This window comes from Pectinophora gossypiella, chromosome 15 (genome assembly GCF_024362695.1).
Source record: "Pectinophora gossypiella chromosome 15, ilPecGoss1.1, whole genome shotgun sequence".
Lineage (NCBI taxonomy): Eukaryota > Metazoa > Arthropoda > Insecta > Lepidoptera > Gelechiidae > Pectinophora > Pectinophora gossypiella.
The window spans coordinates 13430714-13457521 of record NC_065418.1 but is presented as its reverse complement, the minus strand read 5'-3'; the positions used below and the strand labels follow the sequence as shown (position 1 = coordinate 13457521).

The 26808-nt window shown below is 39.3% G+C and overlaps 1 protein-coding gene across 1 annotated transcript; it reads right to left on the bottom strand.

Annotated features, from left to right (window-relative positions):
* Window positions 1–14687: 14687 nt before the first annotated feature.
* On the bottom strand, window positions 14688–25637 carry LOC126373333 (uncharacterized). Its single transcript, XM_050019462.1, has 5 exons — window positions 25299–25637; window positions 24534–24986; window positions 22404–22617; window positions 19466–19811; window positions 14688–18143 (listed from the first exon to the last, which is right to left on the bottom strand). Exons 1-4 carry the CDS (start codon window positions 25498–25500, stop codon window positions 19472–19474), a joined length of 1209 nt encoding a protein of 402 aa, XP_049875419.1. The 5' UTR covers window positions 25501–25637; the 3' UTR covers window positions 14688–18143; window positions 19466–19471.
* Window positions 25638–26808: the final 1171 nt, after the last annotated feature.

Below are 26808 nucleotides of genomic sequence, written 5' to 3'. Positions count from 1 at the left end.
GCACCGCGCGCCGTGCGCCCCGCTCCGTACGCCCCACTCCGCACGCCCCGCTCCGCACTCCGGCAGCGGCGCGGCGGCGGCGCAGCGGCGGCGCAGCCTACAAAGTAGGCACTACGAACCGATCCTATTTCTTTCTCTGTCTATCGTAAATTATAAATTTATTTTATTCTTATTCTTAAATGGACGGATAATCGACAGGCATAAAATTCACACAACACGTCAATTTTAAGCAGAAACCTAAAACAACCGACAGAATTAAGTTGACAGCACACGTCAAACGGTTTGCATACCAGCGAGATACCTTTTTGATTCGGCCGGGTTATTCATTCATTTACTCATAGGAATCGGGGCCATTATCTACCTAAAACAGTTGAAACAGTAAATAATTGTATTCTTTGTTGTCATTAGAATACCTAACAACCAACTAACACAACCACCACAGATTAGGTAATTAGTTACTTACTACGTCAATCATCCACCAACTCAGTATGTAAGTACCTACGCAAAACCTCGCTACACAAAAATCGAGCGAGGTCGCGTCTAGAAATGGGCGGACACTCCGCCAGAGTGTTGCCTATCGATATTCTATCGATAGGTACCTAGTTAAAAAAAAAACAATAGTAGGTACCTATCGATAGATCTCTTATATCAATACCTACCATTATTGTTACAAAGCAAGACTATCGACTATCGCTAGTATCGATCTAAATGTACTATCACTACTTTCGATAGTTTAGACAATTTTCAAGTTCAACAATTGATAATCTACCTATCGATAGTTCGGCAACTCCGCCGCGTAGGCAATGTCGGCATGTTCAAAGAAAAAAATTGTCCAAGAGGAGTGACCTTATTTTTTCTTGTTACATGTTGGTACCGAGGTAAATAAGTACTAAGTTATTCGTGGTTTTAAATCTCATTGTTAAATCATCAGTAAAGAACTAATTAAACCTATCCTGTTCTGTGTACAATACCTATTCATGTAACGGCTACGTACCTACTTACATAAGTAGTAGACGGGAGCAATGGCTTAACGTGCCTTCCGAAGCACAAATCATTTTACTTTCGGACAATCAGGTGATCAACCTGTAACGTCCTAACCAACGGCCTTATAAACAGATTTTTATGATATGTCCCCACCGGAATAGGAACCCGGACCCTCCACATCATGAGCCCATCGCTCAACCACTGGACCACATAGGCCAAGAAGGTTCTAAGACATAATTAAAGGATCCTGGGACGCAAGACCTCCGAGTTAGGGCTTGTTTGATCTATCTTGATGAATACTCGGCCGTGAATAGCCGCACGGATCAAGGGCAACGCGCGCCAATAAAGTAGGCATTACGAACAGATACTAGGTATTTCTTTGAGTCAAGTAGAATTTCCTGTCGCAAAATTCATAAAAAATTTTAGATATTTTCAGTCCCATATTGTGTTTTAAGCTGCATAGAACCCACACTTAAAATAAACAAATAAAAATTACTAATTATTAAATTTTATCAATGTCATCAATAATAATAATAACGTATCTACAACTTCAGCTATGCACAGGTGAATAGCCGGCGCACGGGTCAAGGGCAACGCGCGCCAATAAAGTAGGCATTCCGAACAGATACTATTTCTTTCTCTGTCACTTGCGCCATAAACATACTTCTCTCTCTCTTTCTAGTCGTCGGCTCGACTCGGCCGCGGCCGGCGCGTCGTCGGCGCCTTTGATGCTTTGCGCTAACGCCGCGCGCTTCCGTTCAGTCGAATACTAACCTAGACCCGAATCGCGTGATGTTTTTCGAGGATATTTTTTTTCGTGGTTGTGAGTGTTTTGTGTTTGTTTTATTCTGTAAATGAGTAGTGCCGACTATGATGATGGATCACCATTTACTGCGCAAAAGTATGGAAGATTGTTGATGTGTTATTAAAGAGCAAGGTTTTGTGTTTGTGAGTGCGTGTGATACCTACCTACCGCGGAGGAAACGCGATGTTGCATACCTACGTGACGTGATATGTTCTAGGGTAGGTACCTACCTAGATACTTCATCCGAAGGAATAACAATTAAGGTAAGGTAAGAGTAGGGTTTTTATTGTTAATAAGTTAGGAACATTTTAATAACTGGTAGGTAGGTACCATGTGTGAAAAATCGTGGTAGTAGGTGTTCTACTTCAACAAACTCAACAATTTTTAAACGTTGAACCACTAAACATCTAAATACAAGAGAATGAAAACTCCTACCTAGATATCAACATCGTATTACGCACGCGTAACGTAGCCGCGCGTAGGTTTAGCGTCTGTGTGGCGCGTTGTTCGACTTACATTGCGGCACAGTAAAAATTGAAAATCTTAATTAGACATTTGCGACAAGAAAAACACCCACCATCGTTTTTAGTACAATCAAATAGGCGTTCCATTTTTTTTTTCGTTACGATGTCACTAACACCCTGTATATAGTAGTACACTTGCTTTACAATCTTTATATAATTACAACAATATATTTACGTGACAATAAACATTTAATATATTTAAAACATAACCTTAAACAAAATTAATTAAAAAACACTGTTGTTTCTTTTATTGTTTTGAAAATTATTTACAGGGATAGACTGAGAATTGATGTTGTGTGATAATTACACTTATTTGGGTTATATTATATGAAAATTTTGTACATATTTTAGAAATTAAGTTTTGGAGGCAGACGGGTACATTTTGAAACATAAATTTACTTCAGTTTACTTCAAACCACTTTTCAATCTTGAAATTATAACTCTGAAACACAACCATGGATATCCAAACTGTCTATTTACATTCACTGCTCCGTGATGAATTAATATATGAAGTGAGTATTCGTGCAGAAGCACCAGCTGATACTGTTCTCAAATTGAAGAAACAGCTTAGGGAGTTGATCACTGGTTTCTCTCCGGATGAAATAATGGATGATGAACGAAAACCACAGGCAGAATTCCCAATCATCACCGAGAAGCTGAAGGAGCTGCAGGCAAAACTTGATTTAGCAGTGAAGTCTAGGGAACGTCATCACCTTATGCGTGCTAGGGCTTTATATAATCATCTTCATCACCGTCTTGAGCGTGTAGTATGCACGGAGTCTGTCGATAGGGACATACAATTGAAGCTGGATAAAAATCTTATAGCTTGCGGTCACTCATTGGAGAAATTGTTGACAACAAAAAACGTCATCGACTCGGAAGGGGAAAACCGGGTAAAAGGGACAGATGGTTCAGCAATTAATTTAATGAAGTGGAACATTAAGTTCGACGGCAGTACAAGTCCACATACGTTCTTGCAGTCAATAAGTGAACGCGCCTCAGCGTTCGGAGTTAGTGACAATGTACTTTTCAAGTCCGCCTTTTGTTTCTTTTCGGACCAAGGTCTTCTATGGTACAGAGGTGTTAAGGAGCAGGTTTCGTCTTGGCAGGAATTAAGTGAGCTTTTAGTCCAGGAATTCGCACCCGTTGATTTTGATTATCGTTTGCTGGGGGAGATTAGAGCTCGCACCCAAGGACAGGATGAACCAACACACATCTATTTTGCAGTTATGAACTGTATGTTTTCACAATTGAAACGACCTCTTTCGGATAATGACAAATTTGAAATTTTAATGCACAATATTAGGCCCGTTTTTAGAGAACAGTTAGCACTGTATGACATAACTACGATAGCTGAACTTAAAGATAAATGCCGTAAAATAGAATCTGCGCGACAAATGACACAGCTGTTTGTCGAACCACCTAAGCAGTCTAGTTTAAACAGTGACTTTGTTTACAAGGGTAAGGCGAAACCTGTAATGCCCGTCAGCGAATCCGCCGATAGTAGGGAAACCGAACAGGTTTCGGCAGTTCAGCCACCAATTCAGGCTCAAACTTTTAGGCAGCGACAACCGCCACATAATGAAAAGCCTGGTAGTCATGAAACTAAATCTGCGGCTAACAGGACAGTTTTTTGTAAAAGATGTAAGGTGTCTACTCACTCAACCGCAAGGTGTAGGGACAAGACAGTCAAATGTTTTAAATGCGGTCATTTAGGGTTTACGGTAAGGTCGTGCCCAAAATGTAACAACCCAAAAAACTAGGTTGCTCGGACAATAACGCCGATCCTCCATCGAAGGTCGAAGATGGGGATTGGAAACAATGGTTACAGGTAGTAACTAATTATTTTAAGCTTAACAACGTAGCTTCCGTTTTGTTCGAGCCCAATGATGATGACGTTCGACCATATTTGAAACTTAATGTCCTGGATTTGTCAATATATGGATTGCTGGACTCAGGTGCAGCAATTTCTATTTTAGGTAATGGAGCAAATACGTATTTTGAATCTTTAGGTTTTACAGTGCAATCTGGGAAAGAAACTAATGTTACTGTTGCGGATGGTTCCCAGTGTACCTCAATAGGATTTTTAATGTTGCCCATTACATTTAATGGTGTAACAAAAATTTTAAAATTCTTTATAATACCCAGTATTAAATTAAATGTTATTTTAGGCGTAGACTTTTGGCGGGCATACAATTTGATGCCAGAAATTTTTGAAAGTGTTTCCTACATGAGAGGTCCACAAAAGTTTGTAGAAATGCCAGTCAACTCTATACAGGATTATGACAGTCTTCCCAATGATCACAAGGAGTTAGCGGAGCTTATGATAACAAAATTTCATGACATTTCTTTTGAGCGCAAGGGTTTAGGTAGGACGCGTCTTACTCAGCACGTCATCGACACTGGGGTTGCGCCAACGGTCAAGTGTAGACCTTATCCCATGTCACCGGAAAAGCAGAAGGAACTACATAAGGAGTTGGACAAGATGCTGGAGCTGGACGTTGTCGCCCCGAGCGAGAGTCCTTGGAACAATCCAGTCCTTATGGTTCCTAAAGCTGACGGTACATGGCGATTTTGTCTGGACTGCCGGAGGCTCAACTCTGTGACGAAAGGCGATGCTTATGCCATTCCCTACATACCCCAGATATTGGATAGCCTCAAGAATGCCAAGTACATCAGTTCTGTGGATTTTAAATCGAGCTTTTGGCAAATTCCACTCGACCCTAGCTCACAGGAGAAGACGAGTTTCACAGTGCCTGGTAGGGGGTTGTTTAAATTCAAAGTTATGCCATTCGGCCTATGCGGAGCTCCTGCTCGCCAACAACGGCTCATGGACATGTTGTTTGGACATCCTTTCTGCAGTGACATAACTAAAGGCATGATATTCGTATACATAGACGATATTATAGTAGTTGCTGAAGATCTGGAAACACACATACTTCTGTTAAAGAGACTTCACGATAGGATACACAGCGCCAATTTAACAATCAACTTTGAGAAGAGCAAATTCTTCCGCAGCTCTTTGAAATATCTGGGATATGTAGTGGATGAGTTTGGACTTAGGACGGATCCCGATAAGGTTCGTGCTGTTCTGGAGTTCCCGGTACCCAAAAGTTCGAAGGAACTAAAAACCTTTTTAGGTGTTTGTTCTTGGTACCGTAGGTTTATTAGGAATTTCTCCACCATTGCAGCACCCTTACACGCTCTTACCAGCTCAAAAACCAAATATATCTGGAACCAAGACGCAGAAAACGCTTTTGATACATTAAAAACCAGTTTAGTTTCAGCTCCAATTTTAGCCTGCCCTGATTTTAGTAAACCATTTTCAGTTCACTGCGATGCATCAAATTTTGGCGTAGGAGGTGTGTTAGCGCAGAATATTGATGGCCATGACCGCCCTATCGCTTATATCAGCAGATCCCTTAACAAAAACGAACGTAACTATAGTGCTACCGAAAGGGAGGCGTTAGCAGTTGTGTACGCGGTTGAAAAATTTGAACCATATTTAGGTAGTAGACCATTCACCGTCGTAACCGATCACGCTTCGCTTAGGTGGTTCATGAATTTGGAGAATCCTACGGGACGCTTAGCTCGTTGGGGTTGTAGGTTATCCCAATTTAATTTTACAATCGAGCATAGGAAAGGGAAGGATAATGTCGTCCCTGATGCCCTCTCACGATTGCTGCATGTGGATGCCATCGATGCTCCAAATGCAGGAACCGGTGATGAGTGGTATGATAAGGTTTACTCTGGATGTACGGCTTATCCCAAAAATTATCCCAATTATCGCGTCGAAAATGGTACTCTTCTACGATACAGCAAGGGTAAGTATGCCCTGACTCAGGAGTTTGATTGGAAGATTGTTGTGCCAAAGTCAAACCGTCTGCAGGTCATGTCCGAAAACCACGAACCACCGACCTCGGCACACCTCGGAGTGTTTAAAACGCACCGTAGGTTGTGTTTGAGGTATTTCTGGCCAGGAATGTACCGCGACGTGCTTGATTTTGTCAACAAATGCCGTATTTGTTCCGCTTATAAGCACAGGACCAAACTCACTCCTGGGATCATGGGTCAGCCTAAGCAATGCTATAGGCCGTTTCAAGCTGTATCCGTAGATTTGGTAGGACCTCTTCCACGATCACGTTCGGGTTACATGCACCTTTTAGTAGTAACATGCTGTTTTTCAAAGTACACCATGTTATTTCCACTTCGTCGAGCGACTAGTGCTGCAGTAGCTAAAAACTTTGAGAATTATGTGCTTCTAGCTCACGGGATTCCTGAAACCGTAATTACCGACAATGGGGTTCAATTCACGGGATCAGAATTCAGTGGCCTTCTCAAGAAGTACAATATTCCACGAGTTCACTACGGGCCTAGGTACACGCCACAGATTAACATGGTGGAAAGGTATAACAAAACAGTCATGACAGCTGTTTCGTCTTATGTAGCTGACGATCATAGGGCATGGGATGTTAATTTATTTAAGGTGCAATTTGCAATAAATAGTGCGGTGAACGAAACCACTGGTTTCAGTCCTTTCTTTTTGGTCCATGGCCGGGAACCCATTATTAACGGTTCTTTTTATAAAAACGATGACAGGGAATATGAGGTCTCTATGCCAAGGGACGAGTATGCGGGTGAATTTGGGGTCCTTCGGGATATTTTTAATAAGGTTCGGGAGAATATCGAGAAGGCTCACGCGACGAACGCAAAGTACTACAACCTGCGACGCCGTAACGTCAATACTTTGCGCGAAGGGCAAGTAGTGTGGCGAAAAACGTACGTACAGAGTGACGCCGCTAATTTTAAAGCCTCGAAACTTGCCCCGAAGTACGAGCAGTGCGTAGTCAAAAAAGTTTTATCACCCTTGGTATACGAATTAGTATCATTTAGTGGCAAGAACTTAGGTTCTTGGCATATAAAAGATTTAAAAATTTAATTTTCAAATTGCCCCGTGTTCCCCTAGTCATATTTTTTTTAAAAACATTTTTCCGGCTTGGATCATTGTTTTGGCTCAATTTCTAAATTTACATTTATAAAGAAAGCTACAGTATTTTTCCTTTTCATAATTAGCTTTCATAACATTTTAATTTAGAAAAAATTTTGGTGTGTTTACTTGTGTCGTAAGTGGCCTAGTAACAACCTTTTTATAACAAACACGTTTTTATGTAGTTAAAGACTATTAATTAAGTCTTTTGATTTTAAAATAACTACATTTACCATTAAATGTTTTATGTTATATGTTTTTTTTAGTGTGTTTATGGTGCGCTGATAAGGCCCATACACACTAGCGTCTGCAACGCAGCGTTTTTATGAACGCCCACTTTAGCGTTTCATATTTTTATGTTTTTTTTTTTGTTTAGGCGATTATAGCCAACTATTTAATATAGTTTATTCATGTTGCCCGTGTCAACATTTTTTAGGCTTTATGGTAGCCATTATTTTAAATTAAATTTAAGTTAGGAACCTTATTAGGTTACTCTTTGTTTAGTTTTAATTTTTTTCCCTTTTCGACGGAGCGGGTAGTGACTCCTTAAATAAGCCACTAACAACTGTTGTTTTGTTTTTTGTCTTTGTCTTTAGAATTGGGGTATCGAGTGACACTATGAGAGTCGTCAGCTCAACAGGGTTATGAATGTGGGTAACATCCAGTGAAATGGATACTGGGTGCTACTATATGAAAGAAGTGAAAGGTGATCAATGAATGGTGATGAATAACAGGTCGGGGTAATTGTTGTGCTTAGGGTTGTGCTGTTTATATGTTGGTTTGTGCTTCGTTACGTTTTTTTTATGAATTGTTTTGTCGTCTCGTCTTTAGAGACAGTTTTTTTAAAATTTAGACTGGTTGTGCGCTCCAGGCTCTATGGCTGAGGGCAGCCGTGTTTCTCACCCAGTTCGAAACCTCTCGTGGGTAGGGGGGTATTGTAACGAAGCATTTCGGACCAAGGTCTTCTATGGTACAGAGGTGTTAAGGAGCAGGTTTCGTCTTGGCAGGAATTAAGTGAGCTTTTAGTCCAGGAATTCGCACCCGTTGTTCGCATTTCGGACCAACGAGCCTTGTAGCGACATCTTGTGGTTTCTGACGATATAACGTTGTTTTTATATTTTACCCGCAGGAAATCACAGATGGCGCTGCAGGGTTATCGATGGGCCCGAATATTTTTAATTATTTTATTTTCTTCTAAATTTGGTATATTTAATTATCTGCAACATTTATTGAAATTATATTATAATTATATTGTTTAAATTTTGGGATCAAACAAGTCGATCGATTGTTGTCGTTGATTCGGCGAATTTATGGTTTGGTAGATTTTATTTTGGTTGGCAACATTGTTGGTTCTTGTGTCAGACTGACAGCTGGCTGAGCTGAGAGACAGGTTATGGAAAGTGGGGACGTCGCGAGAGCGCCGGAGACTCCACTGCCGTAACTATAATGTGGGCAAATTAAAAGCCACGATTTATCGGCGGCATCAAGAGCCGATGTCTCGATTTAAATAAACAACTTAACCGAGATGGTGAGTCCTCGCAATTCTTCGTGCATATTTTTGCACCAACTTTGTGATAACCTCGAGGTCCTTGTTTTCAGCAACATCACTGAAATCCCATCGCCTAAGGTCCAGTGGGTGGGTTTAGGTTTCATCCGAGCGATGCCCAACTATCCCGGATGAACCTGTAAGTTATTTTCTTTGTTTTACACTCGTGAGTTGATTGCCACGCTGTCAGCTGAACCACATGCTAATCATTGCCATTCCTTGTTGCAGATGGGGTTTTAAAGTTTTAAAGTTTTGAGTTTTTAATTGTTTTAACGTCTTTAAAGTTTTAACGTTTTAATTTTCGAACGTTTTGCAAGTTTTAATCTAAGAAGAAGTTTATGATTGGATCAGACTATTTCAACAAATTTTGTGAATGAAGATTGCTACTGTTTTCTTCTGCGTTTGCAAGTTATTTCAAGCTTCATTTCGGCGGAGCTTGCCTTGGTTGTTTGCACGTCGAAGCTTTCCTTTGTGCGGCGCGCATGTGGATGTGCCGCGCCTCTCCTTTTGTCAACACACCGGATAAGGCCCGGTGAAGGTCTGCGAGGTTGACCGGTGGACGTGCAGCCCGCCAGCTGCGTAACAGTTGGCCCGCTGCGCCGCCATCGTCCAGCACGCCCTGGCCTGAGCCGGCCTCAACTCATCACCTGTACGGTATTCCGGAACGCCTCAGGTAGGCCTGATAGTCGGAGGTCCTCGAGTAAGTGAGGTGCCTACAGGTGTACGGACAGTGTTTTTAAATATAGTGATATCCCATGGTTGTTACGGAGTGACAATTAACCTGACGGACCAAAGCGCGACCTGTCTCCCTCCATAGGGTTTTTGACCTACCTATGGTTAACTAAATAAATTTGTATATTCAAAATTATACATTGTACAAATTCAAAGGGAGTTTTCTTTGTCTCATGCTCACCGGTCTATAACATCTAGCTATGCCCTTCAGGTAAACACCACTTTATAAATTTCTGAAACATATCTGTATTTTCATAACACCATTTTCTATTTTACCTACCTTTACATATGGTAGCAAAAATCTTCCGTTTCAAATGGGATTGAAAGATTGTGCGAAACTTCTATAGTTTTAAGAGTTTCAAAATTACTAGAAATAACTCATTCTTTAAACAAATTAATAATGTAAGTATTTAATTGTTTTTCTAAACAACACATACAAAAGGTGAAATAGGAGTGTAAGTTTGTATGGAAAATATTTTACTATTAAAGTTATCGACTGTAAAACCACTTAATATACTACCTGTGCGAAGCCTATTATTTGTAACTAAGAAGTTTGTTACTGGTATCACATATTCCGGCCAAGTAGTTAATGCCATCTGCGGCAAATCTACAATAAGTCACGTCAAAAAAAAGAAAAAACGTATCACATACATAATAGTGTAGTCACATTTTTTGTAAACAATTACGAAACATAATTATGTTTCAGTAAGCTTGTTTGTAGTTAAAGATATAAATTATAATTATAAATATACGGTTATAAATTGGTAATTGAAGTGTAGCATTCGTAATTATGGGTGTTAGTGTGCTCAGGAATTGCACGAACTGATTCAACATGCACCTCTAAATCGGACGACGCGGTAGACATTCCTCCTCTTCGAACCTCATTCGCTTCCTCCTTCATTGTGCGAATTGATAAAGAATAGAATTCTCTTTCTGCGTCATTTTCCCCGGTACAAATAATTTGGGATTTTCAAGTCACGAGTGAATAGGCACTTTTTGAGTTTGTCTTAGACCAAATTGCTGCTTAAGACGAGCCTGGATAATTGTCCTTTATGAAGCCTTTAATAAGAGCGTGCCCAGAGGCACCTGCGTGCGATGCCTCAATTACGAAACAGATAGATACGTACTGGAAATGTTATTGTCTGAAACACACGTTCATTATCGTTATTACCTATAATAATAACAAATATAGGTACTTTATTGCACCAAAACGAAATAATGTTATTACGAAACGATGGCTATAAAATAAACCAGGGCGTTAAAATGGCCACATCGATGCAATTCATATAAGAAAGCAATATTGCTATTTGACATTTGTTTGCATTGCGCACTTACTTTTTATGCGTAAATGTCAAATTGCAATATTGGTTTCTTAGATGAATTGCATTTTAACCCTCCAGTTTTAAAATAAAGTTCCGAATTAGGCCCACGGGCGCCGCGTTTTATAAGGTGATAAGTATCTATCAGATTAAAGGGGTATGTCTAGGCTAGGTACCTACGTACATGGGTTTTGGCATCCTTATTGCTTAGAGCGACATGTATGAAGATTTTGGTATGTCCATACATACACACATCCCTACTTAAGTCGTCCGCTTCTTTGGGAAGCCGCAGTTTTGATTTAGAAGATGAACTACGACCAAAAACTACAAGTATTTACCTACTTTACGCTTTACTTATAATACGATTTTACCCTCAGACGAAGTAAATCAAGAACCATCGCTAGAAAGCACCCAGTCAAATACAAATTACCAATGTTTACACGACTTTTTGCGTTGCATCGAAGCTTTAATAAGTATTAAACAGGTACGAATTTAGTATACCTACCAAAGTAAAGTGTCCCATGAAGTTTTGCAATAAAAGTTGCCCCGATTTCTGTAGACACCATCTAATTTTATTTTAAGTTGTACCTGTCATTTTCTTATCCACCGAAAGGAAAGGGACGGATGATTGACATCTGTTATTTTGAAAATGAATGAATAACTCGGGCGAATCTCGCTGATATGCAATGCGATTGACGTACTGTCGTCTTAATTCTGTCAGGTTATTGGCGACTGTAAAATTTTGAGGGTATTTTAAATCTCTTCCTAAATTTACGTGTGTTCCATAAATTTTATGCCTATCGATTACCTGTTCCTTTCATTTTCGGCGGATAAGAAAATGACAGATACTAAAATAAAATTATATGGTGTGTACTGGAAACAACCTCCGTGGTCTAGTGGTTAGAGCGTTAGGCTCACGATCTGGAGGTCCGGGTTTGATTCCCGATGGGGACATTGTCGAAATCACTTTGTGAGACTGTCCTTTGTTTGGTAAAGACTTTTCAGGCTTGAATCACCCGATTGTCTGAAAAAGTAAGATGATTCCGTGCTTCGGAGGGCACGTTAAGCCGTTGGTCCCGGCTATTACCCGTAAAAGCACCTCCACGAACCCACATTGGAGCAGCGTGGTGAAGTATGCTCCATACCCCCTCCGGTTGATTGATGGGAGGCCTGTGCCCAGCAGTGGGGCGTATATAGGCTGTTTATGTATGTACTGGAATCAGTACCAATGCTAACCAACTGGAAAAATATATAAGCAACAATGCAATGCAATGCATACCTACTTGGAGCACGCGCGACGACACAAGTCCGGATTTTGATGGAACTAATGAGGGACTTTCCAGGCTGCGTTCCACAAACACAATTTTCGCAAAAGCCGGTCATAGGATGGGTGAACACAAAAAAAAAGTTTTCATCTCGAGCTCCTCCGTGCTTCGGAAGGCACGTTAAGCCGTTAGTCCCGGCTGCATTAGCAGTCGTTAATAACCATCAATCCGCACTGGGCCCGCGTGATGGTTTAAGGCCCGATCTCCCTATCCATCCATAGGGAAGGCCCGTGCCCCAGCAGTGGGGACGTTAATGGGCTGGTGATGATGAAGAAAATGGGTAATTATCACGTTAAATCTCGACAGCGCCATCTATATTATTTTTGGGGAACGTAGCCTGTAAAGGCCCACATTGACAAGTAAGTCATTCGAAGTTTGACTGACTAAACCACAAAACTCTACGGATTTTAATGGAACGCGGCCGCGGGACTTCTTTCGTGGCGCGGACTATTGGTATTTTAAAACTAATTTATCTTTTAATTTTCGTTTTGTAATTGGTAACACTGATACATTTTATTTAGAATTTGATCTATTATTACGCTGCCTAAGTCCGTCACTTTTACTCGTACCGAATTTAATCAGGTTAGCCAAACATTTTCGTAAAGAGGTGTCGTTTAGCGAGCCCTTGCTAAGAGTCAACTTACAGGGCCACGATGATGGTAATTTGGACCCGAGATGACGTCACGCTCATCTTTGGCAACCCTGAACCCTATGTAAATGTTTTCCATGAGTGAAGTCATACTGGCGTACCTACTGTCTGTTGCTTTGCAAGGTAAAAGCTTTTTCACTTGTTTTGACAGAAAAATCTAACTTAAAATTCGTATCGATTTTAATAGGATATATAGGTCATAATTATAGTGTGTGTATAGCTACTACGGAATGCAATCCCGACTCGAGATCACAAATTTGAGATCCCGCGGGATTGGAATTATCAATCCCGCGAGATCCCGAACTTTTCGTGTGAACTAGACTGAAAATTTTACCGAAAAAGTTAAAATGACTGAAAACGATGAAAACCGTTTGTTTGTGATAGTGAGGTTTATTAAAACAAAATATTTTTTTCAAGAAAACAAAAACCGTTATTCTTCAATATTACTAACTAAATAATTAAGTTTTCTTTGGAAATCAGCATAATCAAAGCAAAAAGTATTCGTCCAATCCCGTCAATCTCGAATGGGATCTCGTCATACTTATTATGCTTTTTTATCAGCCCAGCTGTAAAAAAAGTGTGGCAATTAAAAAAAACGTGACCAGCTTTTAGGGCAAAATGTCCGGCCTTTTTATGGCGCCAAGTCTGACGTTTGTATTTTAGGGCCTGATAACCCTAGGTACAAAGCCTAAAATGGAAATCATGAACCCTATGGTGAAAGAAAATCAGCCCATCCCACCTATAATGATCCATTTTATCTTATTGTAGACGATCCGGTCACAATATTTTATCCTATTTAAGACGAGACCGGGTAAAAAAAGTTGAACGTGTTTTATGTTTTTTCCATAAAAGCGTAAAAATTACTAAATCTAGGATTGTAGCGTAACGTTTGTATCCCCGAAGGGGTAAGCAAGGGTGCAAACAGCATATTGTTATACATACTGATTGTCTGAAAAAGTAAGATGTTTGATTCCGTTCTTCGGAGGGCACGTTAAACCGTTAGTCCCGGCTATTAGCCGTAAAAACACCTCCACCAACCCTGCGTGGAGCAGCGTGGTGGAGTATGGTCCATAACCCCTCCGGTTGATTGAGGGGGGAGGCCTGTGCCCAACAGTGGGACATATATGGGCTTTTTATGTTATGAAACATACCTAATTACCTATTTCTAGTTAGGAAGTTTTCTAGTTAGGGAGTCTCATATCCCTGATAATAACGCGGTAAGAAGTAAGAAGCCAATCAACCCAAGTAGCGACATCTTTGGAAGTATTTCGAAACTATATGTCAGAGAAATGGCTGAACAAAAATACTATGTTGATACCATATATCGACAACAGAGGGCGTTGAAACAACATCTTATTCTGTGATAACACATACCTCGGTCACCATCCGGTCCGCGGAGGTCCGTGTTGCAGTACGGTGTCTCTTCATCATCACATCAGCCCATCATTTATCATTCTGTGAATGTAGTCACCCGGATCAAACCATCCCACATAGTGAACGACTCCTTCTGCACCGGTTCCCAGGTGGCATAGCCGGGTTGCATTGTGTGACGGATGCGGCAGAGACTTGGTTAGGTGAGCTTAAGCTGGATATATGAACCACGCGGGATATTTTTATTTTTGACTGCCATACGCAATAACAATATAATCACTTATCTTGTCGGTGTAGCATTTTCCATTCTTGTCTATCAAAGACCAATTCCTTCACTTCTCTGAAGAGACGGTGTCTCTTACGTGCTGCAAAAAAGCCTTAGCAGAGGCTAGCTATTACAGAATTTCTGTCGAGCAAAATCAATTGGTAAATGAAAAATGTCATAAATAATTCTAAATATTTATTAGGTACAAGACAATCCTAACGATACAAACTTAATAAAACCTTACAGGATTAATCTAGGAGATTACAGTAAGAAAAGCTTTTATGTAAATTTTTGAAGGGCATCAACCTTCAAGAAATCAAAATAACCAAGTATAATAGTTTTACAATCGAAGCCCATCAAAAAACCTATTTACAACACTTTTATAAAATAATAAAATATAAAAACTAAATGGAAAAGTTCCTAACTATTAAAAAAAGAAATTATCAAATCAACAAGTGCTTATAATTTAACAAGCAAAAAATCTTAAACAATGTAGTGATAGGATTAGAATCCTTGTTGCAAGAGCATAAGGTACAGTATGAATTGGAAATAAATGCTACTGTTCCAATGTAACCTTTGAATATTTAAAAATATATTTTTTCTTGTTCTATTTTTGAATATAATCGTAATTAATTATTTTATTCCAAGAAATGAGTTTCATTCGACAGTGTTTGATACTCAATGTTGAATCTGTGCTGAATTTAGGAATTCTACTACGGCAAAATATACATTGACTAGTATTTAATGTTATTTGGCTTTAATATTAAATTAGATAAACTACTTTAAAAAAGAACAATGCACGGTCATGTCTAACAATATTAATGTAAACTTTAGAACCATGTCCCATTACTTTGTTTGGCGAATTGAAACACTCTCGCTAAACGTCAAACAAATATGTTAATGCGATAGGGTCTTAAGTAGGTATACTTACACATTATTCTTGGACATGAGCGTACGGTATTGTTAGATAATTAATGTTAGCTGGTATTATTAAGGTGTGTGTCTTTTGAATTCATTACCTCAAAGTACTTTCTAGAAGCTTTTCAATAACATAAATAACCCTAATAAATTGTTTCTGGTGTATTGTACATATCTCTTAATTAGCACATATTATTAATAGTGTAATAACTAGCCAATTCAAGTCTATTACAGAGTAATATAGTAAACCTAAAATGTACCATATAAACTATTACAAATTAAGATTTAAGAATTACCTCGTAAGGCCCAAATTTCTAGACATAATAGTTAAACAATGCGATTTTGATTTGAAATGGCTTTTGGACTTAACTTACGACCATAAAGAATATAGTTGCATATTAAATAATTAGACATAGTCAAGTCTACTCTATGACCTTAGGGTTCCAATCCTTAAGTGTTTTACATACTTGTATAATAGACAACAAGTGATGATTTTAACAAATCCCCTCATAGCGAAAACCAGGTAAGCGCCTTTTTGAAAAATCATATTCTGTTGCTTAGCACCGTAAGCGCGTGACTCTTTCTCGCCTGGACATACGTCACCCGTCACTCTCTTACAGTACTGCACAGAAAGAGACAGACGATCTCTGTCGCGGCGAGAAAGAGTCGCGTGTTACGGTGCTAGGCCCGCTGATGTGATTTTTCTTATTTGTACACAATAGAACATACAAAGAAAACAGACAATACAGGTAAGCTTATCTCGAGACAAGGAGACATGCAGTATATCATACTGTAGATAGGTAGACATACCTACATACAAATTTCTTTCTTCCTCGATTTCTTCCAATTACTATGAATTCGGGTAAAAATTCATACCACAATTTTTTACTTGGATTGAAAATACCTTGTTCGGGTTTCGTTAACAAAGATCACATTTGAAGGTGTGGTTTTCACTAAGTGACATTATAGATATACTACTCGTTCGAGTCAACTTGATACTTGCTTTATAACTAGTATAACTAGTCACATCCTGGACACTCCGTACAAAAATCTCATTCTAACAGTGCGCAGCCTTACGCGGTGCGAGCGAGACGGAAGTACAGTCCACATGCTCTCCTTACTCCTTAGTGGCTAACGGCCATTTAAAAACAAAGATCCAGAGGGGCAAGGTCGGTGCCCGATGCGAATTGACGCGTAATATTATCCTTTATTCTATGCCCTTGTGTAATTTTGTCCCAAAATTATGAGTTTTCTGTGTCAAACAGCCCCGACCATTGTCATGTTATTTTGTATCAGAGTCTGTGGGAGATTTCCGCTATCCCTTTTTCAGATCTAGACACACGGTAGCGCGTCAAGACAAGTTCAAGTGGCATAACTGGCGAGCAGGACCATATATGTAATATTACACGAACCATTTGGATTCTTCTTTTCTCGTATGGGTTGTGAAGTCAATCGATCCACAACCCTGATCCCAGGGTTACTGTTTAGCCGTTAAGGCCCCTGTCATTTTTCCTGATACACTGAGGCATATAACCCTTACACATTGTTTGAGGTGTAAGCGGTAATTATAATAATTACAACACAATACTTACCGGGTTTTTACCGCGCTAACATCGGAGACTCCTGTCCCTGATTTTAACCCGATAAAAACCCGGTATTATTTTATTTTTTCAGAAAAGTGTCATATTGACTCGAATGGGTAGTGAGTGATGTTTTAGAGTACATAAATAACAAACAACAACTAACCAGTCTTTGTGACACCTTATCCGAGTTAGAAATGTCTAGTCTTAGCCAATTTACATAATTAGAACTATATTTTTGTTTATAAGAAATTGTTAAGGCTAGCATTAACCATGAATATTTCAAACATCACACGTCATATTATTAATGTTTGTAACAATAAATGTATAAATAAATCTTTCCAAAGTGCACTGTACAAACTTTTTTTTAACAAAGTTATTGACCATCTAAGGTATCTGATTCTGGCAATCACCAACTTAATTTTACAGGACTAAAAATAGTTTTATCTCTTTCTTGTACCTATTGTTAGTGAAGGACGGCACTAGCTTAAAAGCTGTCAATTCAAAATTAGTTTAAGTTTGTGTGCGCCCTAATAGGCACCATTATTAAAATATCATTCGTGTCGATAGTTGTAATAAAAATGCAATGATTCACAATTAAAAAATAATTATCCAAGCAACATCTTTTTCTATAATTTTAATTGATTTTCATTTCAACATACAAGACAATGTTTAAGGAGAATAAATTTCTTTTAATAAATGCTTATGCAACAAACACATAACCCTCCTTTTTGCCTCGCCGCGGTCGGGTAGTTACTAAATTCGTCTGCACAAAGAGAACTTTGGAAAAAATTGTAATTGCAAAGGTCTATCCTCATAGCAAAACACTTGTTAACTCTTAAGCATGTTTAAATAACATTCATGGGTAAATGCTAGCCAACAACTTTATTTTTACAGTCGAAAAAAAATCAACTTCAACCCCCGCTGCATGTTTATCTAAGTAGACAGCACATGCTGCGTATATTGGTCCGCGACATATCGCGTCGAACTCGACAGCGTGCACCGTGGCGTGGGGGCCGGTGATAATTCCAATATTCTAGACTTTCTCACCAATCAGATGTCACTTACATTCTGCCGTGTGATTTCTTTATTTTTGTTCGAGTTTCGTCCCTTTTGGATAGATTGTTAATATCCTTTGCTGAAAAGAAAGAAAACATTTTTAAAATCGTCAATTATGCTACTTATCACTATGTCACTTTGTTTTATATCAATTTGTGAGACTGTCCTTTGTTCGCTAAAGACATTTCAGGTTTGAATCACCCGATTGTCAGAAAAAGTAAGATGATTCCGTGCTTCGGAAGGCACGCTAAGCCGTCGGTCCCGGGCTACTAGCCCAAATACCTCTATCAACCCGAGCGAGCAGCGTGGTGGAGTACACCCCCTCCGGTTGATTAAGTGCAGACCTGTGCCCAGCAGTGGGACGTATATAGGCTGTTTATATTATGTTGTTTAATTGGGTCGTGTACTAGGTTCAAGATAAATTATTAAATTCTGATTACTAAATAAAGACACATCTAAAAGTAACGAAAAACGTTTTCTTTTTTCAATTTTACTCATTTTTGAATTTTAAACAAGAAAAACGTAATAATAAGTCCGACAATTTATCACGTTTTTCTATGACGTCACAAAGTGCTTTTTCAAACAAATTCTATAGTAATTTCGTGTTTTGACATTTAGTAAAAAGTAACTGATTTGACTAGTTGGAAACTAGCCTATTACTTGGGACATTAAGCAGTCGGCCCAGATACTATTAAACGTACGTAGTCGTTCTTTGAACCATAACATAAGTTAGCTATATCTCAATTGGGGAAGTCGGAGGTATATCCATCGCAAGATGATGGAGACCCAACGTGATAGATAGGTCACCACCTCGCCAGCACTATCGCTCTATCGCTGTCTACATATCATGGTCGAGCCAACTGTGTTAGTGAAAACTGCAATTTATTGGTGCGTAATTAGGCTACCGGGGTGTAAGGGGCTCCAAATGACACCTTTCGGAGCCCAAGCCAACCTCGCCTGCGCGCGGTACATCCTGCTATCCAACGAAAGAGGCTCTGGCGACCCCCCAACACGCACTGGACCAGGGCGGTGGGCTTATGGTCCAAACCCCCCTCCCCCTTATGACCTCAACGAATAAAAAACGGCCCCCAGTCCCCGGCAGTCCGTAGCTAGCAGCCGCTGTACGGTAACGTTGGGGCAGCGGGTGCGACAAGGCGGTGAAGGTCGCGGGAAGCCGCTGGATGCGGGCAGCGCAGGACCGATCGTCGTGGAGACCCTTGGGGGAGGCCTATGCCCAGCAGTGGGCGTCGTACGGCTGATGATGATGAATTAGGCTACCGGGGTTTTAACCGTCATATTTTGAAACATATTTTTTTACTGATTGTTATCCGCCTAAAACTACCACATCTTCTGAACCTGTATAGCAGCAAAAAGTAGGTATTACTCAAACCCTGTACTTACATTATTTTACTGGATATTCCCAATATCTTCTTCGAACAGCCTTTTGCCGCCTTTCAAAGTCTTCTCTGAATGCGTGCCGTATTTCTCCATGTATTCTTCGAGTCGTATCAGCCATTGGGCCCAGTGTTCCCTTAGTTTGTCGGTTGACAGGTGGTATACATCTGCCTTGGAGCCGTCAGTATACGCTATGACCAGGAGAGCGTCTCTAACATTGAAGTGCTTGTAATTAGGGTCGTTGCAGACAGCTCCGAAATAAGCTGCAAGCTGAACTGGGTTGTCGTAGGTCAGAGTTATCGATTTGCGCGGTTTGTCCGATTTCTTCCATTCTATTAGGGTCGGTTTATCTCTGAAAATTAGAAAGTAAATCGGTCAATGGCGGCGAAACTAGCGCTTGATGGCCGTTTGTTCGGCTCATCAAGCTTCTTATTAATTAATAACTACTTTAAAAAACACACACACACACACATAGCCGCAGTGGTCTAGTGGTTAGAGCGTTAGGCTCACGATTTGGATTTCTGGGTTTCATTCCCGACGTGGACATCGTCGAAATCACTTTTTGAGACTGTCCTTTGTTTAGTAAGGACTCATTTTAATTTGTTTCCTCAGCATTGCACCCGAGCGAAGCCGGGGCGGGTCACTAGTATGTAATATTAAGGGACTATTCATTTCCTCTTTTATTTTTACTGCGCATTAATCTTACAGAACCTCAGATAGCATAACAACACAAACAATCGTGCTGCGATAAACTCACACAATATAATTATAATTATCACAGCGACTCATCTGGCTGAAATTTTATCAAAACATGTTACGCAAGAATTTCTTACGAGTCACTGACTTTGTCTTCTACGATAAAAACTACGATAACAAAATACCTACATACGTGTTAATTCCCACATATTTCTGAAGGTTATTTTTTTTCTATTTCAAGTTCGTGAATGTCAAAAAACAACTTTTTCAGACTAGCGACAGAGTAAGTAAATAGTCCAAAATTAAATCTGTACTCAGACTAATATCGAGAACCACCGAATGAGTTTGCATGTGCATTTTACTATTTCTTCAAGAAGACCGGAGTAAGCAGGGACTATGGAATTCCATTCGTTTCGATCCTGACATAGTTACGTCTCATGACCAATCGTTAGATACACGCTTGCCGGTTCAGAGTAAATCGTATCGTACCTTTTTGTAAGGACATCACCGATTTGATCAATGTACCTACGTCCTAGGTCTACCACTTTCGTAATCCTATTCTTCATTAGCTCCATGTGTGCAAAGCAACTTAACATTCCCTTCTCAATCTACATCATCTTACACACATCACCCCGGGACCTCCCTCCTATCACACTTATACTGATTCTAACTTGTTATTGCGCATTTTATATATCTCCAGGGTCTTTTTCTATCGTGTGGGTTGTGAGGTAGATTACCAACCACATCAAACCTGCGGGCTTAGCACCGTAAGCGCGAGACTCTTTCTCGCCTCGACATACGTCACCCGTCACTGTCTCACAGTACTGCGCAGAAAGAGACAGATGATCTCTGTCGCGGCGAGAAAGACTCGCATGCGGTGCTAAGCCCGCTGGTGTCAGGGTTACTTACCTCCGGGGTTTCAAGACTAGACTTTACCACATTAAAAATAGTTTATTTAGAATGGCAGCAGGACACAAATATAGCAAACACATTAGTGCAAAAAAGACGTACTATCAGGAAAATAAACTGTTCCGACAACTGTCATACTAATCTAGTCATTTGTAACAGGGTGTAGAAGGTAAAAAGCTAATGTAGGTCATATTTCGAAATATAAGTGACATTTATACTAAAAATACGACGTTGTAGGGTCGTTCACCCGCGCTCTAAATAACCAGTCTGCAAATAGACGAAGGTACAGATAAGAAGAAAATCTATCAAGAATATAGGTGTTTATAGATTAGACATAACCCTACGTACGTACAATCAACCCCATAGATTAAAGGAATAGATGTCGAATGTGGAGTGAAATTTGTATGAAAACCGATGCGCGATGTCACCTCCGCTCTGGCTTGACATCTGTGATGCCAAAATGGAGCAAAAACAACGGAACTAGACAGATTTCTGTGACGTTTGTATGGTGACGCCTGCCCCGTCTCATAGCCGTTCAAAGACAAATCGACCTTCTCTGTACTGTGTTCAACTCGCATTCGCGGCAGCCAGCACGAAAATGAACAGGGAAAAGAGAAATATGTAAACACGAGACACGTTCTTTCGCTTGCGCTGCCCTTTGCTGCTTTAGCATTATTATTATTTTTTTAGAGTGTGCGTTGATTTAATGTTGCTCACTTACAACCGACAGCCTATTATTATATCTTCGTACTAATGAAGGTACTAATGCTATGTTGTAGGAACATAATATAGGATGTATGTACTGGGTATGATAAGCACCTTAGCGCATTCTATCGAAAGTACGGTCATGCATGAGCATTAATACCATGTCACATTAACTTTTGACAAATTGAACTGTAAGTCTCACTGAATGTGAAATATAATGTTAATGTGATAAAGTTCTATAATGAGTTTTGAATTTGAATTAGTCCATGTGACTGTACAGGGCTTGTACAGAGCCGGAAAGAATGGCGGTTTATAACCGTTTACCAGAAAAAGGACGACATGGGCTGTCTCCTACAACCTATAAAACTAGACTGAACTCTTGGCTATTGGAAAAACAATTTTGTGACATACCTAAAAGAGCTTATGACAAAACAAGTCGTAATTGACAAAATAAGTAAAATAATTATATTTTTTTATCGATAATACATATTATACGTAATTATTAACAGATTAATGGTGTGAGTAATACGAAATATTACTCTTGGTACATAGGTGTCTTTGCCTATTGACATTGTTTATATTCTTGTTAAAAGAGATGCATAGATAAGATAGATCAAAGAAAATAACCACTTACTCATAATCAGCAATAGCATCGAATATTCCTCTGTACTTCAATACTGGGTGAACAACATTGGATTCTATGGCTTTCGGTGACGATATGTTCTTGAGGACTTCTCCTACTGAAGACCACACACCTTCCACTTCCTTCTCTAACTGTAGTTGGGCTCGCGGCTGCATGAAGTAATTCTTCAACGTGCTATGGAATTTCGTGCCAACTGCCATTTGTGCTGTAAAGCATGATGAAATATTATGAAACACAATTGTTACTTCAAAGAACTTGTATGTAAATACTGTACTGTGTGTCTGAGGAATAAAAATCCCTGTATAGTGCTGTAATATTGATATTTTGTTGTATGTAATGGTTTGATTATCTTTAAACCCTGTAAACCATGAAGCCGGCATAACCACCAGGAGTGGATCGAGCCTCGATAAAAAATATATTAAAAAAATAATAAAGAACTAAATAAAAAATAATAATGAAGGATTAAAAACCATCACATTTAAAGATGCTGTGGTGCAATAAAACTAACAATATTGTCAACTTTATTAGCTACAAGGTAATGGCAGGTTACTAACTAGGTAGTTACTATTATTGATAGTTCTTCACAGTGAAGAATTTTGAGAAGACACAATCTCTTAGCCATCTTTAATGACATTCTTGAGGACTGAATGCATTCCATTCACTAACACAGTTGGCTCTTCCTTTATAGATACCAATATGGTAAATTGTGGTTATGCAGCTCATCTTGCTGTAGATGTACAGAGATACATCTGAAGTTGAGGACTTAGAGAATACACTTGTAAATTGTAAGCTCTTTTCCCTCAATCCAGCAGAGAAAACTTATCAACAAAAAGTATTTATAGTAATCATATTCAATCAAGATGATCATAAGAACAAATTATACACCATTATATACCAGTGAAAATTAGCAATAATACCAATATGTACGTATATACTGGGTGTTAGTGACATCGTAACGAATACCGAGGGGGTTGATGCAGACCATGATTCTGAGTTAAAATCAAGTGGAATTTTCCGTCGCAAAATTCATGATTTTATTTAGTTTTTTTAAATTATTTTCAATTCTATACTTTTGCGATGGAAAATTCCACTTGATATTAACTCAGAATAATTAGATGAATCATCCCTCTCAGTATTCGTTACGATGACACTTACACCCCGTACAAGTACATACGGTAGCCATATAAGTAGGTATGGGTGTTAGTGACACCGTAACAAATACTGAGGGGGATGGTTCAGACAATGATTCTGAGTTGATATCAAGTGGAATTTGGTGTCATAAAAATCATGAAAATTTTTCTTGTATAGGTGTGAGCAATAAAAAATTGAATTTTGAATAAGACCACCCAAATTGTACTGTATTCATGTGTTATGTCTGATTGTTGAATTTTAGTTCTGTGCAATAAAGTATATATATTTGATTTCATGTGCCATTCCCAGGAATGTTACCAAAGCGAGAATGTTGCTGTTGTAAAAACTCTATAGTAAGGACACTGGGTGCTTTTCTTTTGTCAAATTGTTCGTTCTTCTACTCTGATTTTGTCGGCCTAAGGGTTAAGTAAGAAAGCTCTTTTTACATAACTTTAACGGCTTTTTACTAATGTGCATGTTCGCAACGTGGGAAACTAATATAAAACTATATAATAATATATATAATAATAATATAAACTAATATTCATATACTACCTACTCTATAGAAACTCTCCATCATGCAATGTCATATAAAATTATCAAATGAAGTTTTTATCAAAAGAAATGTGTACATGACAATGAAATATGCAATCAATAATGATAGTAGGTGGTTACTGGATAAATGAGCCTTTTTTGTTACAAATACAAGATTTTGAATCATAAAAAAGCAACTTGCAGCATTTTTGATATGATGGACTTACCTGCTAAGTTAGATATTGTGAATCATTTGTATATTATCAAAATTAATGAAATATAGAACTACCTACCTACCTTAATATTTACTTCTTACTGAGTTCATTGTGGATGTTAAACAGGAAAAAATGGCATAGTTTAATACAAAGCTATTTTGAATTGGTCATCTGACGTGTCAATCATTGATCAAGTGACAAAGTAAAGAATAGACATGCAAGGATATAAATAACATCTTACCTTCATAAAATCTTTTGAATTCTTCCACTCCCATTTCAGCTATCCTCTCTTGCTTCCATTTGTCTAAGGCCTTCCTCGAATCCTCTGTCATAGTCTTATTCAAAATAAGTGTAACGGAAGGGTACTGCTGGGCTGTGGCATTCTGCAACGACTTTATCTGCAGGATCTTATCTTCATTAGAATACCCTGGTTGTGCAGCGGAGCTCCGAGCTGCACTGCATGGTGCTAAAGTCTTGATCCCTCTAACTGCAGGGTTCAACAGAACACCCACAAAGTTCACACAAGTCCTTGTATTCTGCCACATTTTCCTTGCAAAAATGTCGACTGGCAGAGCAGGATTGATCAAACTCGCATTTCCGTCAGCTTTCACTGAACTTTCCAAGAATTTCGCTGCACCGTCCGCAACTTTGCTCGATCGCGCACTGTTTTGATGTGTGTCTTCGGTATTTTTAGCTGCAACAGACAAAAACAGTCGCGGTATGACAAAACGTCCGCACGTTTAGCTAACGGCGCCACAACTTCGTCGTTCGTCATATGATTTCGAGTTGACGTTGGTCAGTAAGACGTAATTCGCGCGATGTGAACTACGGCCCATGCAACAATGTCAGAGGTAAAAGTACAGAATGGGTGCAAATGAACTTATAAAACTTCCTGCACTCTGCAAGGTTTATCAACCTATCACATTCTCTCCATATGCGATAGAAAGGTAAGGTTTTCATCTGACAAGGTCGTCGAAACCTTATAAGTTTGGAATTTATCACTTACCTGACTTCCGTAAGCGCTGTTTCCTTTGCTTGCTCGTTTCCAATAACGGCCCGAACAAATCTTTATTCTCTTTATTGTATAATTTTAACTTTTCAGCCGGTTTCAGGATAGAAGCGGGATGGACCACTTTATTTCTGACAAATTCCTTGGATGCCCTCTCTAGCGAGATTCTATGACCTATAGTGCATATCGGTCTGAACATTGCGAATGGTGGAAGATATCAAATTTCGAGTATTTCAGTGCCTATTTTCTAAAAACACGAAAATCACAGTATCTGTCGTATCTATGTCTGTGGTATTTTTGGAATTTCTGCAACTCGTTTTTTTCTTTGGTTTTGGTTTTCCCCGAAGGGTAAGGCAAAGGGAACTATGCCCATACAGCCATGTCTTTTTCTTTTAGACCAACCACAGACTATGTAGAAAATGAATAGTGTTGCCGCCCGATAGCGCCATATCGATAGTTTTCGATCGAACTATCGATAGTTTACCAAAAAACGATAGTATCGATAATTATAGATTCCTTTTTATTTGTCAGAATTCTTATTTATTAAAAATTAAATACTGCGACGGCGGCGGCGGTGTGCGCAGAATCCTACCAGACGAATGTACCATTACTTACTATATATCTGGTGTCTGCTGCTAGCCTTCATCGTCGCCTGTGTCGTTACGCGTGCTGATCAAAATTTGCTGCGAAGTTCTGTGCTGTCGTCCGATTGCAACACGTACAACTCGTGTACCTACTCAGTGCGTCAGTTCGTTTCCATGCGATTGGTGTGTTGAGGGTCACCGTTGCATAAATGATACTTATGATCAACTTATGATACTGCAGAGAATTGTCGAAACGATATTAGGGAAGTCGAGTATTGATACTTTAACTATTTTTCAAGTTTAAAAAGTTGTAGGTAGTTCTTTATCTAGATGCCGATTCATCAGCCGATTTATTTGGATATAACCCCTCCGGATTCGTGGTCACACCAGGTTTATGACAAACAGGATTTTTGTTTGTCACACCGCTAACAATACAACACCTTTTATCACACCATTGTAAGTGCGGAGAATATCCCTATGATAAAAAAAATATATATATCGATATTTGCCATCAGGCTTTAAATGAGGACTGAATGTACCGGCTTTTCCTTTTGAGGTTCGGAACCCGAAAACAGTACGTCTTTTTTTGACGTAACTTATTGTAGATTTGCCGCAAATGGCATTAACTACTTGGCCATTAAAGAATTAATCGACCCTAGTGGGCGATAGCGATAAGCGCTGAATGAGGGTAAACGTCGACCACGCTGGTGGGGTCGGTATTACGTCCTGATAGGCCGCCTCTATGGCTAGAGTAATCGGGTCATCGGGATCGTATATTACGTCCTTCGTCAGATCGCCTTGATTTTCACCAACTTCAATAAAGGAGGAGGTTCTCAATTTGACCGTATTTTTTTGTTCGAAAGGATCTCCTTTAATATCTATTCCCAAGGTGGTCCCATTAGACCATTTCATTTTAGAATCAA